The sequence below is a fragment of the Aptenodytes forsteri genome, unplaced genomic scaffold (genome assembly GCF_000699145.1).
Source record: "Aptenodytes forsteri isolate BGI_AS27 unplaced genomic scaffold, ASM69914v1 Scaffold35, whole genome shotgun sequence".
Classification (NCBI taxonomy): Eukaryota; Metazoa; Chordata; class Aves; order Sphenisciformes; family Spheniscidae; genus Aptenodytes; species Aptenodytes forsteri.
In genome coordinates, this window is record NW_008795334.1 from 2369176 (window position 1) to 2388790 (window position 19615).

At 36.4% G+C, this 19615-nt stretch overlaps 1 protein-coding gene across 4 annotated transcripts in view; it reads right to left on the reverse strand.

Annotated features, from left to right (window-relative positions):
• Positions 1 to 225: 225 nt before the first annotated feature.
• The window catches only part of UBE2K (ubiquitin conjugating enzyme E2 K), a 48329-nt gene continuing 28939 nt past the window's right edge, over positions 226 to 19615 (reverse strand). For 3 of the 4 annotated variants that reach the window (XM_009280143.1, XM_019472307.1, XM_009280144.2), the window contains 5 exons: positions 18279 to 18337; positions 15637 to 15719; positions 5711 to 5810; positions 1929 to 2057; positions 226 to 1578 (listed from right to left, as the gene is read on the reverse strand). In XM_009280143.1, the coding sequence (XP_009278418.1) occupies positions 1504 to 1578; positions 1929 to 2057; positions 5711 to 5810; positions 15637 to 15719; positions 18279 to 18337 (446 nt within the window). In that variant the 3' untranslated portion in view covers positions 226 to 1503. The remainder of the gene's footprint in view (positions 1579 to 1928; positions 2058 to 5710; positions 5811 to 15636; positions 15720 to 18278; positions 18338 to 19615) is intronic. The other variant, XM_009280145.2, reaches the window with a different exon arrangement.

Here is a 19615-nt window from a genome sequence, read left to right on the forward strand (position 1 = left end):
CCCATTAATCCACAGTTTAGGAGAAAAAACAGTCATGGAAAAGATGACTTATACAGTACTCCATTATCCACAATCCCCACTCTCTAGTCTCAGGATTTCTCTGAAATTCCTTGTCAGATACATTCTCAAAAGTTAGCGTCATATTCACAAAGACATTACAGGTCTCTTTAAATAGATGTACTAGTGTTTGAAGTTGCAAAACTAATAATTTTCAAGCTTTTGCACTCAGGATGAAATGTCATTTTAATACGAATAAAAAGACTGACTGTATGTACAAGCCAAGATAAGATTTCAGTTCTCGTTTATCAGAAACATCAATCCAAAAGAAAGCTAAATTGAGAACACACTTCTACTATGTGCATTTGAAGTATGTACAGTAAAAACACCAACACAGCCTCCATGTGTCAACTAGAGAAAAACGCAAGCAAGGATGAATTTTAAAGTACCTGGTAAGCAATCCTTAAATTGAAGCCCAAAATAAAGCTAGAAAACCGCTGCAAAAAACAGCTGATTGCATCATATCAAGTACTCAAAGAAAAAATTTTTTAGTTCTCAGTACACTAGAGAATCAGCTTTTTCCTCCTTCAAACCCAGTGAAATCGTATTATCCAGAATGTTCTGAAGAACCTTTTACGTCTATTTAAGACAAAAGAAAGGAAAGAAAAACAGCTCCATCTTTTTGTGCTATATCGAGGCATACTCCTTATGAGATTGTGTAGAAAACATGATGGATGAAAATCAGTACTGATAATTCAAACTATATTTTTTAAAGGGGAGCCTAGACTACTGTAAATGGCACACATAATACCCACAGATGATGAAACATAATCTAGTGAGGATTTTCAGCTGTATGATGTAAGGGAGAGGAGAATCAGGTTTCCCAATTAATAAGCTAGAAAGAAACCGGTTCTGAATAGGTCACCATTTGGAACTTTGGGTAAGTCTTGAAAGTCTTTCAGGAAAAAAGTTACAAGAACACTCGAGTATTTCAATGGTGCTCTCTTCAGCGACCCTACCTAATATGTCTATTAAGTACAAGCATGCAAATATAGGTCAATCCACAGGCACATAGGATCCATGTTAAAAACAGTAAAATAGCTGTGATGAGTGGCACCAACAATTTTGATGACTAACAATCGAAAATGTTGCTTTCTGAATTACTAAATCAAAATCCTGAAGCAAGTTCCTGCTAGTCTTCGTCACACTGCTAAACACGAAAGTAGGCATGTTTTTTCCCCCATTATTGTAGCTGAGCTCAAAGAATTTTTACAATATTTAGTAAGAAAAAAAATTAAAGTATTTCCCCTTTTTAAATTTACACAGACGTTTAATTAGCTTTATTTACAGAGCGTTTTTTTCAGTCTCCAATAGTGCCTAGATAGCATCATCAGGCAAGAGTGCCAGTTTTAAAAGAGAATCTATATAGAATCCTAAAAATAACAGATGGTGATGCTCCTCCAGAAGGGGCAAGCTGGACTACTGAAGCAGCTCTCTCTACATGGCTCAGTTACTCAGGAGTAATTCTGTTGCAGTCTCTACATCCCATGATTTTGAAGACAAGGCCACTATTACTGCGTTCTGCAATGAGAAAACAAAAGCAAGAATATTTTCAGTGTGTGAACCTGCAGCTCGGAGAAGTGGAATGAAAAGTTCACAGATTAATCAGAACACATTAGTTTACCATTTGTTAAATCCTAACTAATAATTTATAGAAAAATTGTTTCAAAAAAAGGCAGGGGTAGCTCACAAGATCTAATAATGTATTTTAAAACTCCAATTCTTAAAAATAGTTAGCAAAACAGAGCAAATAGACCTACAAAAGGTCACAGAAGTAGCAAGTCTACTTTAATATACTAATGACTCCCTGTGTTTATACACATATACTTGCCCTGCCCCTACTGAAAAATATTTAAGTTATGTATACTTACCCTATCAAAGCCCATAGCACAAAGGTTTTCTATTTTTTTGGTGTATTCTGGACTAGAAACTGGTGCTCCAGCATACACATGTGCCCAAAGTCGAGCTGTCTGTTTAAACATTTCTGGATTTTGTTTGTACTACACAAAAGAGAGAGGGGGGGAGAAGGGGAAAGTTAAATCAACTCGGCAATCCAACCAAAAAGCAAGATGATATGGCAGATTCCAATCCATCATTCTTTCTACAGTATCTTCAACAGTGTTTCACACTGATCATACTGCTATTTTTTGAAGTGAAATTTGGAGGTGAGGATTACACATAGAGTAAACCTATGCAAGCATTTGATTTAATGCATTTGCCTTTAGGTTAAATCACGCACTATAGGTATTTAATGCGTACAATCAGGTACTGCTCTCAATTGCACTGATCAAAAGTAAAGTAGCTATATTTAGCAGAGCTACTGAAAATTTATATTTAGTGTGGCAGAACACAAATTATCCCTATGTTAACATCTCCTGAATGTACGTACTGCATACTACTCTAATGTATTTCTCTAATCACTTAAAAATATGCCTGGTTCTATACACTGCAAGTAGGTCTGCAGTTTTACAGTCAAGGCTGACATTTTACTACCAGGCTTCCTCCTGAGAATAAGAATATTGATAGCATACGTGACAAAAGAAGGGCTGAAAAACATGTGAGCATGTGCAAAAAGCTAGGAAGCTGCAACTCTTTTCATGCAAGCTATTGTTTACCAGAAAAAAAAAAATCATGCAGGGTATATGTAAGTATTATTTTGCACCAATCTCATCACTAACAAGTTTTCTAATAAACAACAGAATGGACCTTATCACAGAGAGTTTTCAGCCTGCGCCAAGAACTCAAAAGCCAAGAAAGTGGGTCATCTGTCATAAATTGTACTCAGAAAAGCAAGATGAGTTTTCTATTGTAGCAACTTTTGTATGTAATAGCAAGTTTAATTTTTTTGTATTTAAAAAAAAAAAAACTTTCCCTTAATCATTATACTTTAAAAAACCAATAGGTATACCCATCTTTAGATATATAGTAAATTTTAGCACTAGATAATAAGATGTTGGGAAATATATTATTCAAATATTTAGATGCATTTTAAGGACAGAAACATGGCTGATTATAGATTTAGTGATTGTTTTCATGTATGAATAAAGTGCTTAGAATGATAAAGCACTGTCAAAGCAAATACAATACTTTTTACTGCTGTACATTTCGTTTTACCTCTCCTACACACCAACTACACTGCATTGTGTGCTTTATATACCTCCCACTAATTCTGCTCCACATGAAGTAATTTGTATATTTACTATCTGATTATTAATGGCATTAAAACAAACATGGGAGACAATCAATTGTTGTAAATAACTCACTGTGTTATAAATACAGTGGTCTGTAATAAATTTCTTTGGTTGTAATGACGAGAAAAGAGGAAGGATCAAGGTTAAGCATCAGTAGCATCCTGAAGTACTATATTCTTCTGCTCTTAAGAGATCTTCCCCCTTTTCTTTTTTTTTTAGCATTTTTGAGAACATTGCCAAGCCTAGAAAGCAACTAGCTGAAGTGCAAAGCATTAGTCATAACTGCATAACTGCATTTTATTCAGAACTAGCTTTCAGTGTTCTATAAATAAAATTCCTTTACTTAGGTATCCGTAAATAATCTAGCTTCTCACTGAATTGAGAAAAGCCTAAAGGCACCTTTTACTGATGTCTCTATTATCAGGAATCTGAGGCAGTTAATGTTGCTGTACTTAAAAAAACAGCAACTAGTTGGAGTGGTTTTGACACCAGACAGCTGGTGTCTAAAAATACTGCTGTTATTCAAACAGGAGTTCTCCCTGTGTTCTCCCTGGGATTCAGCTCAAGAGCTTGTAGGACACTGCCATTTACCTGGACAGCTTAGTTGTCTAACACATAGTTTAGTAAATTAACATAACGAAAAGTGAGTGTGGAGGATAACTAATTCCTTGTGAATTTTTATTTTGGAAAAAAAACCAACAAACCCAAACAAACTAAAAAGGACACCCACACCCACACACACCCCAACTAAAACACATGAAGGAACTGGGTGTTTACCACCACATCTCTCAAAAACGTATGACCACTTTCTACTTACATACACAAGCTTGTAACTCAAGGCCAAACCCCACTTAGTTTTCATGCAGGTATTTGCAGGGAACAGGAGAAACTGAATCCTCCCCGCATCAGCCATGCCACAGTCCCACTGGACACATCCCCACAAACACCTGAGAGGCAGCCTGGAAAATTGCTCTTCAGAATCCAGGAAGTTCCATTAAGTTTTTTGCCTGAGAAAAAACTCTTTCCAGCGCAAGTGCTTCTATGAGACTGTTATGATTCCCACATAAAATTCTACCATCAGGGCCAGAATGGGAAACGCTATTCTTATTCTTTGTAAAAAAAGAAAAAGTGGTTTTGTTTAATAAAGAGAGAGTGTGACAGCAAGGGCATGCATCCGGCAAGAAAAAACGGTGCAGGGACATGCCTGGTGGCCTTGCTGGCCTTTGCAACAATTCTCCCTGTGTAGAGCAATTCAGTCTGACAGAACTGTTCGGAGACATTTGTTCAGAGCAGCCTTACAGTATTGCAGAATCCCACAAGCAAGCCTCCTGTACTTACTACGGAGTAGAGTAATAGCAAACAGCTCTCCCCCACCCAGTGGTGCAATGGGCTACCTCTGATCTCCGTGTTTCCCTCCAAATCCTGATAGGTTTGATAAACTGCTGATCTATCATCCTACACTGATTTTTAGAGGGAAGGAGTGCACACTTTGTCACCCTATCCTGGAGGGTCCTGACTTACAGGAGATATAGATGAGACTGATGCTAAAAGAATCTTCTACTTGCTTTGTTCTTTTGTTTCCGAAATAAACCCTTACTACCAGTCAGTGGGGAAGCCAGGCCTTCTCTCTCTCCCCAGAGTAAAAAGTAAAACAACATACACATACTTGGGACTTTGTTGAAAATTGTCAGACTATTATGTTATGGAATGACTGTTCCTATCTTTCATCAACACTTTAAATAGAACCATGTCAGTCCTGGTATGGCATAAGATACAATTGACATTTTATTGTTATTACTTTTTATAAGTTATTGCTACTGTCTGAAAAGTAACAAAACCTGTTGATTATAGAATTCTACCCTGTTGATTATAGAATTCTACTGATAACTATTTTAGTCACTGGTTGAATTGGTATCCCAAGTACTTACAAAGGTAAAATACATAGGATGCTTCATTCATATAAATTGCTCCTCAGGATTAAATGCAGCAGTAATTCATCTGAAGTCACTATTCATAAAATTTTGACATTAAACAAATACAATGCTCAACAATATTCATATTAAGCTGGAAGAGGAGCTACATACCCAAGCCAAATCCAGTGAACACCATCAAGTTAAAACTCATTTTAAACCAGCACAACATTGCTTTTCTTATACTAGAAGTCTTAGATTTTAAAAGGCAAGTTATACTGGAATTCATTTTACTATGCCATTATCTCCTGACATTTCTGACAAGCTAAATGAGGAACAAAACTAACAAAACAAACCTCCTGACACTGTAACATAACTGCTACTTACTCTGGAATCCAAAGAGCACAAAACACCGTAGTAACTTACACTTACTGTAAAGCAATTTTCCAATAAATTCTTTAAAATCTTTATCTCCCCCAAGGTTTGGGACCTAATCCGAGTTAGCAAAGGTTACGGAAGTGTTACAAATTCACAATCAACTGAGTATCTTACCTGGTTTGCCACTACTGCATCTTGTGGATCATCTGGTTCTGCAGCTGCCAACAATGCTTGCAGCGATAACAACACTGTTCTTAGAGTCATTGCTGCTGCCCTAAAATTAAAAATTTGAAAATGACTTTACCAAGTCCCATGCCTGTACTCACCTTTGCTGCTGTACTAATGTCATAGAAGATAAAAGTACATGTACAGATTGTAAGTCTAAGAATCATAATTTTAAACTACTGCAGCGTATAGGTATTAGAATACCATTCTCTCTGTATATATTTAAATAGGGTTTTAAACGTAGACTTTCTTAATAACAATGCTTTGTTAAGCTTTTGGAAAATACAGTCCTTGACCTACACATTTGACCATGCTCACTTAACAGAATTCATTTCATCTGGAAAAAAAAAAGGCCAATTTGAAGTTTGTGTCGTCCTTCCTTACTACCAGTAACAGCACCTTGCATAAGGTCTAGGTACTGAACTGGTAGCCCATGTGTGCTCCCTCTGCTGGCACTCATTATAGCAAAATAGCATATACAGAAATAATGACCTGTATTTTAAATACTTGTAACAGATAAGGAATTTTATACATTAGATATCTTTTGCATTGCATCAGTTTTAACATAACATTTTTCAATAACATGTAACCATTTACATAGTGAATTACTACTATAATAATAAAAAGGTTTGGCTATTACAGAACGTGCAATTGAAAATATTATCTCAGCTTCCTCTCATTTCAACCTGACATGACTGTCAGAAGCAGGAAAACATTCTGTAGTCATGATGGTGCTTGTAAAGTCACTCTTTTGCCCCTGTGAAAGAACCCTGTTGAAGGTAGCATAGTTCTAGAGTTGGAACTTCAAAGGTTCTAAGTTCTCAGCATTTTATCTTGATCTCACAGTACATTTAGAATAAGAGACTTCAATAATTTAGTAAGGGAAAACCAAGTATGTTCATAAAAGTCAATAAACGCTCAGAAAAGTATGAAATTGTTACATGCTGTAAATCTGGAAAGTTGTAACATTTTAACTATACAGTTTAATTAGATTTTGATTATGAATACCATCTCTGCTCTACCATTTCAGCTGGTACACACTGGAAACCAAACAAGAACCCCACAGAATCTGTGAAAGTTCAGTATTTCAGCTGATTTGAAGAGTTAAGTAGACTCTTAATTGTTGTGGAGAAGGCAGACAGATGTTCAAGCCAGTACACAAAGCTGCTTACTCTGCTTAAGCACTAGTAAAAAGCTAAGTGGGGAAAATGTGACATCTTAGATTTGAGCAAAATGGTTATGGCACATGAAACGCCAGAGGAAAGTTGTGAAACACAGGCATCCAATTTCTTACAGACAAACTGTTCAATTTTCAAATCAACAGAAAATAGTTTCTTCCCTCCAGAAGACTGAAAGTAAATGCAGAGAGTCTGTTAGAGTGGGTGGGGAAGAGTTTGACCTGATGGTCCAGGTACAAAGGAAACAGTTTGCAAGTCTATTTCCAGTCTCAGATTTCAGAAATTTATCTATTTTCCAGTACTGAGGCACTGTACTGAGGTACTCTAGCAGAGTATACCGATGAACAGATGAATAGATGCTGGTAAAATGTCGGAGGTACATTTGTGACACCCGAGTATTATATTCCTAGATGATTACATTTACAGCTTTCCTGCTATGTCACTAACCATTCAAATATCGCATTCTTCCCCAATTGTTTCTAATTCTAGAAGATTTTTCCTAGAAACTTACTTTTTTTTTTAGCTTATCATCACTGAACTCTCACAGTGCAGTGTTCTACATCAAAACACAAGTGAGAAACATCCCAACTGACAGAGATTTTAATTAGCACATACCGTCTCATTCCAACTGCCATACCAGCCTGAAGTCCCTCAAGCTGAACTTTGCGGGCTTAAATCTTCAAAAAACCCTCGTGCTTTTAAATCCGAATTCTGACAAATCACAAAACCTTCACAACATATAATTCGCCTTTTCCAAACCTACTCCTTAGTAACGAAACATTTTTTTTCAGAATTTCAGATTATCTTCCAGTTAAATTTAAGTATTTCAGGTTCCAAGCTGAATGCTTCTTCCAAGCCAAAGAATGTTTCTTTAAATTACAAACAAAGCTGGGTATTAACTAGTAAGATTATATTTAATCAGATAAAGAACACCTAGTTACTGAAACACATCCTCAGTTGCATGATGAGAGCCTAGCTAACACAGTAAACTCAAGAGTACAAAGCATCTTGTTTTTCCACACCTAACTCACACACACAAACACCTCAGTGAAAGAACATAGAAATATTTTTGCTTTACATGTACCTATACTACGTTACTCTTAGAATTTCCTGTTCTTTGTGATCTCTACTGGTTTATACTGTCTTGAGATTAATCTATTTAATGTGTGCATTGATGACACAATTCACAGTGGTATCTGCTAGTATTAAATGAATGTAATGCAACATGCTTACTATTCCGGCATTCAGGTGTCACAGAATGCTAAGTCTTTCAGGCCTTACTATGCTCAAATGGATTTAACCATTTTTATTTTTATGCAGTGGATTTCAGGAACTACCACATCTGCCACACACACTATAAAACCTAAAGTCTTTTTTCCCAGTTAAGTAATTTTATTATGCTATTTAGTGTGGTTTTAAAGATAGACTTAACATGAAATATCTATCAACTGTAATGATACTGTAGTTACTTTCCCCAAATAAAAGCTGTTCTGCACTCCCCTTTACAGAAATCCTTCTACTTCAGAGACATCTGAAAATACTGTCATTATTTAAAGTAGAGAAGACAACATGAAAGAGGTCACAGCCACTTGTGCCACTTTTACATGCAATTTACTTCCATTTACACTGTACCTTCTAGAAGTGGAAAACATACCTTGGGGAACAGGCGGCTTTACTAAGGACCAAAGGTGCCATGGACGCCTAGAACAGAAGTTCTGTGCTGGCTCCAGCCATCTCTGGCTTTCAAGACTGCTAGGCCCTGTTCATCTGTTATGTTTGTAGATTTCTATATAAAGCATACTGGGACTTGAACTTCTGTTCTGACATTCCAATTTCAAAGTGAGTAATAAAAATAAATACCTCATCCATTTGGATATACAGATGGCTATATGCTCAGAGAACTCAAACTCTAAAATAATAACTTTATAGACAAGACTAGTTTAGCTACATATGTAAAAAGGTTTAAAAGTGTAGTTTACAACTTATTTTCAAGTCTCATGTCTCAAAATGGCTTTCACATCTCATGCATAGTAAGACAAAGTCTTCATTGGACACAAACATTTAAAGAAGTATCCTTAAATCATAAAAGAAAACCTGTTACAGCTTCAGCTGCTGTTTGTATTAAAAAAAGGAAATTAAAGTTTGTGATTAATGGTAAAGAAAATCTGACGTATTCCATGTAACTATCATATACTCATGTAACATTTTCTACCTTTAGGACACCAATTAGCTTTCCTGATCAAAGAAAATAAAAAAAAGTCTTTTTATTTTCTACATAGCCTAGTCTTAGTTTTTCAGACATAAATTAAGATTCCCAGAAGAGACTGGAGGGACAGCTAAAAATAGATTCTCATTTCCCAAGTACCTTAAAAAGCTCTTCTTCCTTCCCATTACCTTCTTTTGGGAGAACAGAGTGAATGGAGATGACTGCCCAGAACTACATTTACAGACACTAGTAAGGCAGGACCTGTTCCTCATCAGCAAAGAGCAAAAACAATTCTCAATCAGTTCTGGAGGAAAATCTATGCTAATAGTGGCACAAAACTAAAGAACCCAACACACACAGCCCACATGACATCCCCACAAGCTAGAGAAGAATGCGCTGCAAAAAAGTTGTGTTTTCCTTAAAACTAACTTCCAGTAGAAAGGTACATGTCATCTGCATTTTCCAGTGCTCCTCAAGGGTTTATTTTTCCAGAATAGAATCCTGGGGGGAAAAAAAAAATCCAACTCTTCTTATATTTGAAGTTTATTTCTAGGCGTGGATTTACCTGCAGCATCTCAGAGTTCAAGCAATTCCCTCTGGTAACTCCAGCTAGCTACATGCTTGGGTTTTAGGTTTTTTCTCTCCTCCTTGCCAAAGGCAAGGTTTTGTATCACTCCTGACAGACTTCTGTCTAATCTGTTCTTAACTGGAGCCTCACAAGTTTCTTGGAAAATCTGTTTGAATGCTTCACCATGCTTGATATTCTGCATGCTAAAATGGCTTTCCAATCTTTCATTGTAGGTTGTATTTGCTTAGACCATCATTCTTGTTACTTTACTCCGGATTTTTCCCATGGTTCCCATCTTTCTTGGAATACAACACTCAAAGTGGGTGCACTACTCCAACGGAAGTCTGTCCAATCATAAATAAAAAGCAGGCAGCTTATATCATGAGTTTTGCTGGTAAAACTTCCTGCATCCCAGCATCCTATTCGCGTTGCACATGACATTACTGGCTCCTGTTTTCTCCTAAAGTTTACAATAACCCTTGACTCCCACCCCCATCCCAAAATGCTGCTTAGCCACTATGCAGGCTTGCAAGTTTGACACCTACAAAATGGGAGGAAAGGCCATTAAACTGGTAACATCTACCAGTGAGCTTCAGAGAGCTCACTACAGGGAAGCACTGTCCCTCTGAGAACTTCAAACTAAACGTCTCCACTCTGGACAGCCTAACCACAAACCAGGCTTTCTACTGACATTGCATTTGTTAAACAGCAAGGGAAACCTGGAGTGAATCAGAACAAAGAAAGCTGATATATATTTTATTCACTTACCTTTTTTTTTTGGTGATATCTTGGCGCATTTCCATTAAAAAAGAGCACCCCTAGTTTGTGTGGATATAGTGATAATATTAAAAAGCACAGCAAGCCAGCTGTGCCCAGCATGCCTGAGGTAAGAAATCTCTTACCTTTTGATGAGCTGAAAGAGTCCTAAGAGGATTATGAAACACTGCCAGTTTTTCTTTTCTTCTTCATTTTTAAAGGCTAAGTAATTTTCCATTTAGGAAGTTTTTACTTATGTTCTGTACATTCCTCTCTGGAAACAATCTCTCTAGTTACTCTGAGAGGTAACCCAGCAGAACAACGGGAACAGCTGCAGCCAGCAGATTGCTGCTCCACTCTGTCAACCCAACATGGGTACTGGGAACATTTTTTTATTTATTTGTTTTAAATAATCTGCAATATTTATTCCATTTGTGAAATAACTACGCTTGTTAATCCAAGAGAAAAGCTCTGGGAACTTGTACCGAGGGCTTATGGAATCTGGAAGGAGGGAGGAAATGAATAAGGCCTTTGAGTGGAAGCCCGTTGTATTTCTCCTGTGACTATACAAGACTGGGCACCCATTAGGGAATGAAAAAAAAGAGAATAATAGAATAGCTTTGACATAGTGCGGGGGGGGGAAAGACAGCCTACTTGCTGAAGAGTTCCCTCAAACAATGTTAATATTCTCTTCATTTTTCCTCAAAGCTTTAAAGAGGCTCAGTGCTCCTCAAACACCCTGAACAAAACCCAGCAGTTTTAGATGCCCAAGAAGATGATTACTATGAGCTGGCTGCTGCTTATGTATCTATTAAAATTGTATTATCTCTTATAATAATGATTTCTGCATCTCAACTGAAACTGAAGCATGATTCTTCCAGTACAGCCACTATGAAAAAAATATTCTTATTATTCATTTTTATTTCAACTGTCAAAACCACAACAGCCAAGAGTTTTTTGTAGCCATACACATAGCCACAACACATTCGCTTGATAATCACTGCTCAAGGGATTTATGCAGAACAGCTTTCAAGTAATTTAGTTCTCAGGTTTCAATGAACAGTATTAGATACATTTTATATTTAAGAATAAAATTTTGAGACAGAATACTAGCCTGGAAGATAAATATAGGCTACAGTAAGTGAAACCACCTAACAAAAGTCACATCAGATCGGCATAAACAGTATTCCTTCTACAAAATCATATCCCTCTTAATTCTACCAGCAAATAGTAGCTGTTTTGCAAACAAACTGGAATAACAGGTATTTACAAATCTCAACATGATGAAAATCCACAGCTGCAAAGAATTTCAGCATCAAGCATATACTGTGCAGAATTTCATTAAACTCGTTAAAAAAAATAATCATTTAAAGACATTACTTTGCGAACTGATAAAACCTCCTGCCAATATGCACAACAATATCTCAACTATGCTCATTAGAATAGAAAATCATTATCATGGGATGGGTGAGTAGGGAAGAGACTTTTTTAACTATACAAACACATTAAAATCTTTGTATTTGTATTCACCACATATAAATGAGTATTTTATCAGCTTATTAACTCTTTAAGAAACCCTATTAAGTCCTGTAAGCCCACATTCTGTCCTTCATCTCCCACTGACCTCACTGAAAAACACAGATATGCATTGGAATTTGAGACTTGTATTTAAACACAGCAACAAGTGTAGCATTATTCAGTTAAGAGCATTACAAGTCAATGAAGTGGCACTTCAGAAACAGAGCTTGTTACTAAGAGATTTGACAAGAGAGACTGTGGAACTAAATATATTTCCCAGAACACAGCCATTAGAATATTTCAGAATCGCATTTGTCCCATTTACCTTTGAATACCTGCTGTAATCCATTAAATATTAAATTATCAAGGTTGGGGGGGGGTGTTGCTTGGGGGTTTTTTTGTTTGTTTCTTTGCTTTCTAATGAAGCTTATCATTTTATTCAAACCATCGTTCAACCTACACAGGCAGAAAACTTAAATATGGTGATGTGGGCATTTCTCAGTTTAAATAGCTAAAACAGCATATACTGAGAACAATAAACTATTTAAACAACATTAACCATTCATACGGCTTAGGAAGTTTTAGGAAGCTACTCAGAAAAAAAAGTCTTATCTATCACAATACTGAAATTGTTCAAACAAGAAAGGATGGAGGCAGCCACAACAGTTTCCCCTTCTCCAAAGGACCAGAGGCTTTGATGAGCACTTCAACAATGCTCAAGAGATTTTTCATAGAATCATAGAATCATTAAGGTTGGAAGAGACCTCTAAGATCATCGAGTCCAACTGTCAACCCAACACCACCATGCCCACTAAACCATGTCCCTAAGCACCTCATCTACATGTCTTTTAAATACCTCCAGGGATGGTGACTCCACCACTTCCCTGGGCAGCCTGTTCCAATGTTTAACCACTCTTGCAGTAAAGACATTTTTCCTCACATTTCATTTACCAATCTGTGATTAAAAAACAAACAAAAAACTTACAAAGAGCATCACTAGAAAATGAAGGGATCACTACATTAAGAATCATTTGAAAAGGGATTATAGTATATAGGAAGCCTCCCCCACCACCACCACCAAGTTCTGTGAAATTCTTTCCTTAGTGCTTCCAAATGAAGACAGTGTTTCAAAGGAACAGTTTAACAGTATATAAGTGGCATAATATTGGTGCTCCCTGTGCCAGCTGGTTTAAATACACAGAAGGCAAGCTATTCTTCCAATACTCCTATTTTGTATACATCTTGGTGAAGGAAGGTATTAATGTTTTTTTTTTCATCAGGCAGAACTAAGACACAGATTAAGTTATCTGTGCAAGGTCTAACTTTCAGAGACCACAAGAAGTCAAATCTCCTCTCCTGTTCTTCCTTTCCCAATCTCAATGGTTTTGACTAAAAAAAAAAACACTAAGTTGAAGCTTATGATTTCTTTAGGTCTTTGTTGCCTTTTGGTATTTTATATTTTTTAGTTTGATCAGCCACTGAAAAGGCCAGAAACTTTCATCTTAAAGCGATTAACTGCTTCACTCTTAAAGCAGCAGTTTTGGGATAAGACTGAATTTTGTGAGACTGTTTCAAGTCACAATGTTTGGCAACGATGAAAGACAGCAGAAGACCTGTTCCAGAGCTGGAAACCAAAATGTGGTCTCCTGAATCCCAGGCTGTTGCTACAGAAGCAAGATCATCCATCATTCTCCACAGAAAATGCTAGTTAGGGAATATATTAAAGTAACATGAAGATAACAAGAAAATGTTAAAAAAGCTGTTGAATTACTTTGGTTTTAATTCAGAATGTGATAAACATGACTTCTGCTAGGGACTGTCTTTTTCAAAGTTTCTAGGGAAAAACGCTAGGTAAGTGTCATTTTTGAGAAACATGATGTTTAGGGGCTTCAGTACAGAAAGATTAGCCTTGAAGACACTTGTTTAAAGTCACAGACCTTGATACTCTCAGTAAAGCAACTAGACAGTGCATAAAGGAGTACCAAAAGATGGAAGAAAAAAAACAAACCCTGAGCTTAAAAACTCTGGATAAATTCTTCCCAAGAGAGTATTAATGACACTGGGATGCAGTTCCATGTTAAGTACCTTTGCTGCTAGAAATAAAGAATTTTCGCCTTCCCATATCCTCACTACTTAAATCTTGCCCTGAGTGAAATAAGCCTAGGAAAGCAGGTTTATGTGCTCTAGTTCAAATCAATTAAGTGATCCCCATTAAAAATACCCTCCAAAATTTGTTTTGCCAAAAAAAGCAATCAACTGAAAACCAAACAAACAAAAATTCAAAAAAATCCCAACACGCAAGCCAACCAGCCAGCCTGGTTTTCTCTCAGAAAACTGTACTTGCACAGTTAGAGAGTCATTAATCTCCAGTATAATTGTAGGGTGGTATGAGTAACTAGACGCAGGTATAAAAGTGCACTGGCTTTACTGATAGAAAAATTATACCATATACCGTGGCATGTATGTTGAAAGATTCTAATACCTGAAAGAACATCAAGTGCTCTGAGACTGTAAAAAAAATATGCCGTTCCGGAAATGAAAAAAGAAAACAGCTTATGATTATTATGATTTCATTTTAGTAATTTACACTATTCTGTGCCACATGATTTGCATAATCTTCTCACTCTGTAAAGATGAATACACTGGATATGTCACCTGCAAGACTCCCACTCAAGCTTTCTGCTCTAGAGTTTCTCTTTCAAACCCAACTCATGTCTGCTTGGCCAATAGCAGTCTTGATGAAGTTGTTGAATTTACAAGCATTTGAAGCTTGTATGGATTAGATATTGATATTATCTGCTGGGGAATTACAGTCCTATTCTTTTGGGGCAGACATGGAGGAAAATAACAAAGATGAATTCCATTCATGTTAGATATTATGTCTATCATACAATGGGTGCATACGATCTTCAAACCACATGAAATATATCACTTGGAAAAAAAACATATGAACAATGAGTTCAGCTGTTACAGTTTGGACATTTACAGGTCTATTCCACAGATTTTGGCTATTAAAACTTTTTCAGCAACATTAAGTAATCAAAAGTCAGCAACTGACCAGCAACTAAAAGGCAAATGGTTTACAGAGGTGCAAATCATAAATATTATCAGTGATAACTGTGAGACAGAATCAGTATGGTCAGTCTCTTCTTCTCCCTTTCCTATTGCTGACCCGTTACCTTTTATACTCCCAGACTCCCTTCATACATTGTTTTAGCTCTATTAGAACTAATTTTTATTTGGAAGTAGGAGAATCACAATGAAGATATAAGCACTTGGGATTTTTCTGCTTACACCTCAGGAGGCAATAGGTAGGATTTGTTAATGGAAATTTTTTTATTTAGTTAGTTCTTTAACTCCTACAAAAACACCCAAAATATCAACAACAATGAAATGTTCACCCTAAACCTAGTGTAAAAATTTTTGGAAAAGATCTCTATGCATATAATATCTACTTAGTACTTTCCAAAATTACCACCCCATCATTTCATTTGCATCTTTTCAACTCAAAATACTATACTGAAATATTATAAGCTTTAAGGACATCTCAAATTACAAATGTGAAGTGAAAAGCAACGTGAGCTGTTGCCTCTTATCCAGGACACTGGTATATTTGATTTTGCACATTTAAATCCATATGGAATCTTACCATTGATCTTTCAGAATATCCAAACAAATGGCCCCAGTGACTGAGCTAATATTAGGATGCCATATTTTGGTGATAAACCGCACCTAGAAGACAAGACAATTTTTAAAAACAAAAGTGGTTATTAAATGCAGTATATTAAGTAAACATTTTAAATGTACCATTTCTAATAATATTATAAAGAAATACTACTTTAGGAAATATCAAGCTAAAAAACAGAACTAAGACATGTGATACCACTTATTTCAGGAGGCTTCAAGTTTGCAAGGCTATTTGTTAGACAAAGCCTTGCTTTACTCAAAACCAGACTACTACCCATTTGAGGACACCAAACTCACCCCTAACTGCTTTCCCATAAGCAGTCATGTGTGCAAATCCCTGCAATCACACAAAGCCATTTAGAAATATCCTCCAGCAGTACCAGTGTTTCGACATAAGCAGATGGTCAAATACAGACTTAAAACTTCCAACACTGTAAATGTTAGAAAGTCCACTTTTAATAAAGTGAAACAAGTCCCTGAACTCTTAACGTAGGCATTGGATCTCATTGTTGGTAGCTACAGAAGTATTATTAAAGTTTCCTTGGTGGATGCTACTACTTCTACAACCATCCAGTCTCATTACCCATATACAGAAAGCTCTTCAACAAACCGAAACCTGACTAGATTACAATTATTTTTCTTTGCTGTTGAAAGGATCTAGCCCCAGCATTCATTCATTGACCATGTCCGTATTTTTACACTAAAATAAAGCGTATTCATGCTCACAAAGCATGAATAAAATAATTTGGTTTTGTTTTTTTAAAAAAGACACTGAGAAAGTTAAAAGCAGCATTTTCTTTTAAAAGCCTCAAAACCCAAAGCTTCCTCTGAAAGGAATATATACATGCCTTTAGAAATGTCTCCTTCATTTTCTTCAAAACCCTATTTCAGGTTGCACTTTAACTGCCTTCTAGTGACTTTGACCTGTCTCTGTGTTCCTCATCTCCACCTCCTCACCCCAAACTCCTGACAAACATTTTACATATAGCACAGATCTTTCAACTTTTGCCCCTGATCTGCAAGCAAATCAGTGCAGAGAACACATTTGTCAGGCAGTACAGCAGAAGACTCTACATACAGGGCTATAATAAAATCAGTGCAATCATGGTGTAGAAATAGGCAAGACCATAACAGTTCTGCTTTCCAGGACAGAAAAATAAGAGATCATGTCAGCTGGGCCACTTATTAACTAGCTCAACTCACTAAATTACTTTGAAAATGTAAAAAGCCATGTAAATACTAGGTAATTTCTCACAGTGAACGATGGCTAACAATAGCTGTCAAAGCACATACTGAACAAGATAAAGAAATCTTTCAGATGAAAGGCAGGGCTAGACACAAGCAAAAAGGCCTCCAATTCAAGACTACAGACTCCAGAATAAGCAGTACTATGCTACAGTGCACTGAGCTTCTAACAGCTGTCTATAAGCTTTGGAAATAAAAACCACCAAGCCCTAAAGCAGCAATTAAACCATGGTTCACAGACCCATCTTTCAGTGTCTATGACCTGTTTCAGCTCTCCTAATGTTAGGTCCCGCCGGAACACATGCAGATGAAAGAACTGAAACCAACAGACACTTCATTAAGACTTTCTGTGTCTTTCACTCCAGCCTCAAGGAAGTCATTCAAAGGACAAGAGCCAAGGAGCTACGAGCTACTGGCACCTCTCCCTTCCTCCTCTTCCCCAGTTCCTTCCCAGTATTACACACCAGGGTGAAAATAATCAGGATCTAGGACACGTTCGTAGTTCAAAAGACAACTTTCAGACAAACAGAAAAACCAATCAAGAAGCTGAGTCAGACAACTCAGGAGCCTGCTGATTCATCAGAAGCCACTGAAGAAGGGACTAAATCAGGGCACAGGAATATACAGTTGCAGCTGCAGATGGCTGGGCAGAACACTATTCAGATTGATCCATTTAGGAGGGAAGTGGAATCACAAATTTAAAGGGCTAGAAAGATACAGTAAAGTTGAAAGGGCAATAAGTTGCAAAAAAAAGTATGAGTGACTTTACCACAGCCATTTCTCTTATCTCTCATCCGTGTGCATGTTTTATGCATTCCTTCAATAGAGTTGCAGTAAGACCACTGTATTTCTTTATTGGTTCTTCAAGTCACACAACCGTACACCTCACTATTTAATTATCAGTAGAAACTTCATAGGTTAGACCCAAGACTCTACTAAATATAACTTATGGAGCCCAAGAAATTAAAAGAATCAGTAATTATCTATTACAGCATTTCTTCAATGATACTGAGGGGGAGAGAAGATAGTTATACTTGATGTAGAGAGTATGGCTATCTGAAAACTGTATTTATCTTGCCAAAAAGAAATTACATGAGGGTCAATAATAAGGCACAAGCTCCTCCCCAGAATTTGCCAGTTTGTACTTTAAGGAATAATCAGAGTGTACTTCTGATTGGATACAGCTATGCATCCTACATTATTTCTACCTAAAGATGACAGCTCCGATGCCTGTCTAGAGGAGAATAAAAAAAAAAAATGGGTACTACAAAGAGACTACACACGCAAGCAAATAAATAAGGACACTCAAAAACAACTTGTTAGCCAAATTATTTTATCCAAAAAAAGTGTTTACAGTACCTTAGGAGGATTAAATGGATATGTTTCTGGAATTTTTATCTCTAGTTGATACCTTCCACCTGCAAAAGACATGAACAAGTTAGAAATTAAAACAAAAGAACATTACCCAAGCTTAGTCTTTCATGACAATGAAGATTACATTTCTAAATGGACAGGTTTTCAAGTAATTCAAATTTACTCAGAAGTATTAGCTAGAAGATACTATAAGATATATGAAATTTAGAAAATAAATGCATATAAAGTCAATCTAATAAAGTCATATTTGCTTATGCAAATCAGAATCTGTATTTCTTAGGTATATTTAATGTGTACATTCTCCTATAGTTTCTCGTTTCCAAGGTTGTAATTTCCATGCTCTATTTTAGTAAAATATACCAAAATATGAACCAAATATCCCCAAAACAGATGAAACAATAGGCCATAGGAATGTTCAGGCTGAACACGGGATATTACATTATTTTGATTCTTTTCTGATACCTCATGTTAATAAATTTTCTTCAAATTACACAATTGAAATTAACTTTATTTCATTTTAAAGTTTCTGGAACTGAAGAATGTTCGACTAAGTCATTTAAGCAAGCTCCCACACTTTGGGGGGAAAAAAAAATAAAAATAAAAGGAGGCTTCCACTATGTTCTACATTACTGTCTGAAGTAGTTACTTCTATTCCACACCATGCAAACACTTTGACACACTAGTACTATTAATATAGTTTGCAGGATTACAGCATGCAAAAAAGGATAATATGAGCTTGGCAGACAGAACCACCTTCTACTGCCCTTTTCTAAACATTTCTCATTTTTCTCTCCCCATTACAGTATCATTACCTATGTCTATTTCAATTATAGTTTTGTTAACATTCAAGTTTACTATCAATACTTATGTCTTCTGGAGCAAATCTCAAACTATCTCTGCCTGCCCACTGAAGATCATTTGTCAGGCAGCAGTTTAATGACAAAAAGAACAGAGTATAACAAAACATACACACTAATTTAGACATTTAATTTTTATAGAAACTGAAAGCATTTTTCCTCACTTGCCATTTTTTTCCCTCATCCTACCTTTCAGAAAGAAACCTTTTCCCTCCCTCAATATACTTTGTTACAATTTATAAGTTTCCTTGAATTAAAGCTGAAGTATCTGCAATATATTTCCTTTGGGATTTCAAGAGTGATTTACTCTGTTGCAAATCACTACACAAAACCAGCTCTCAAGTAGTCTCAATAGAGGCAGCAAGATTCACATGCAGGAAAAAAACCCCAAAACCCTCAAAGGAACACTCTGAACACTTATAGTCTATGGCACCTTTTTATTTGTGCCAAAATGCACGTTAGCAG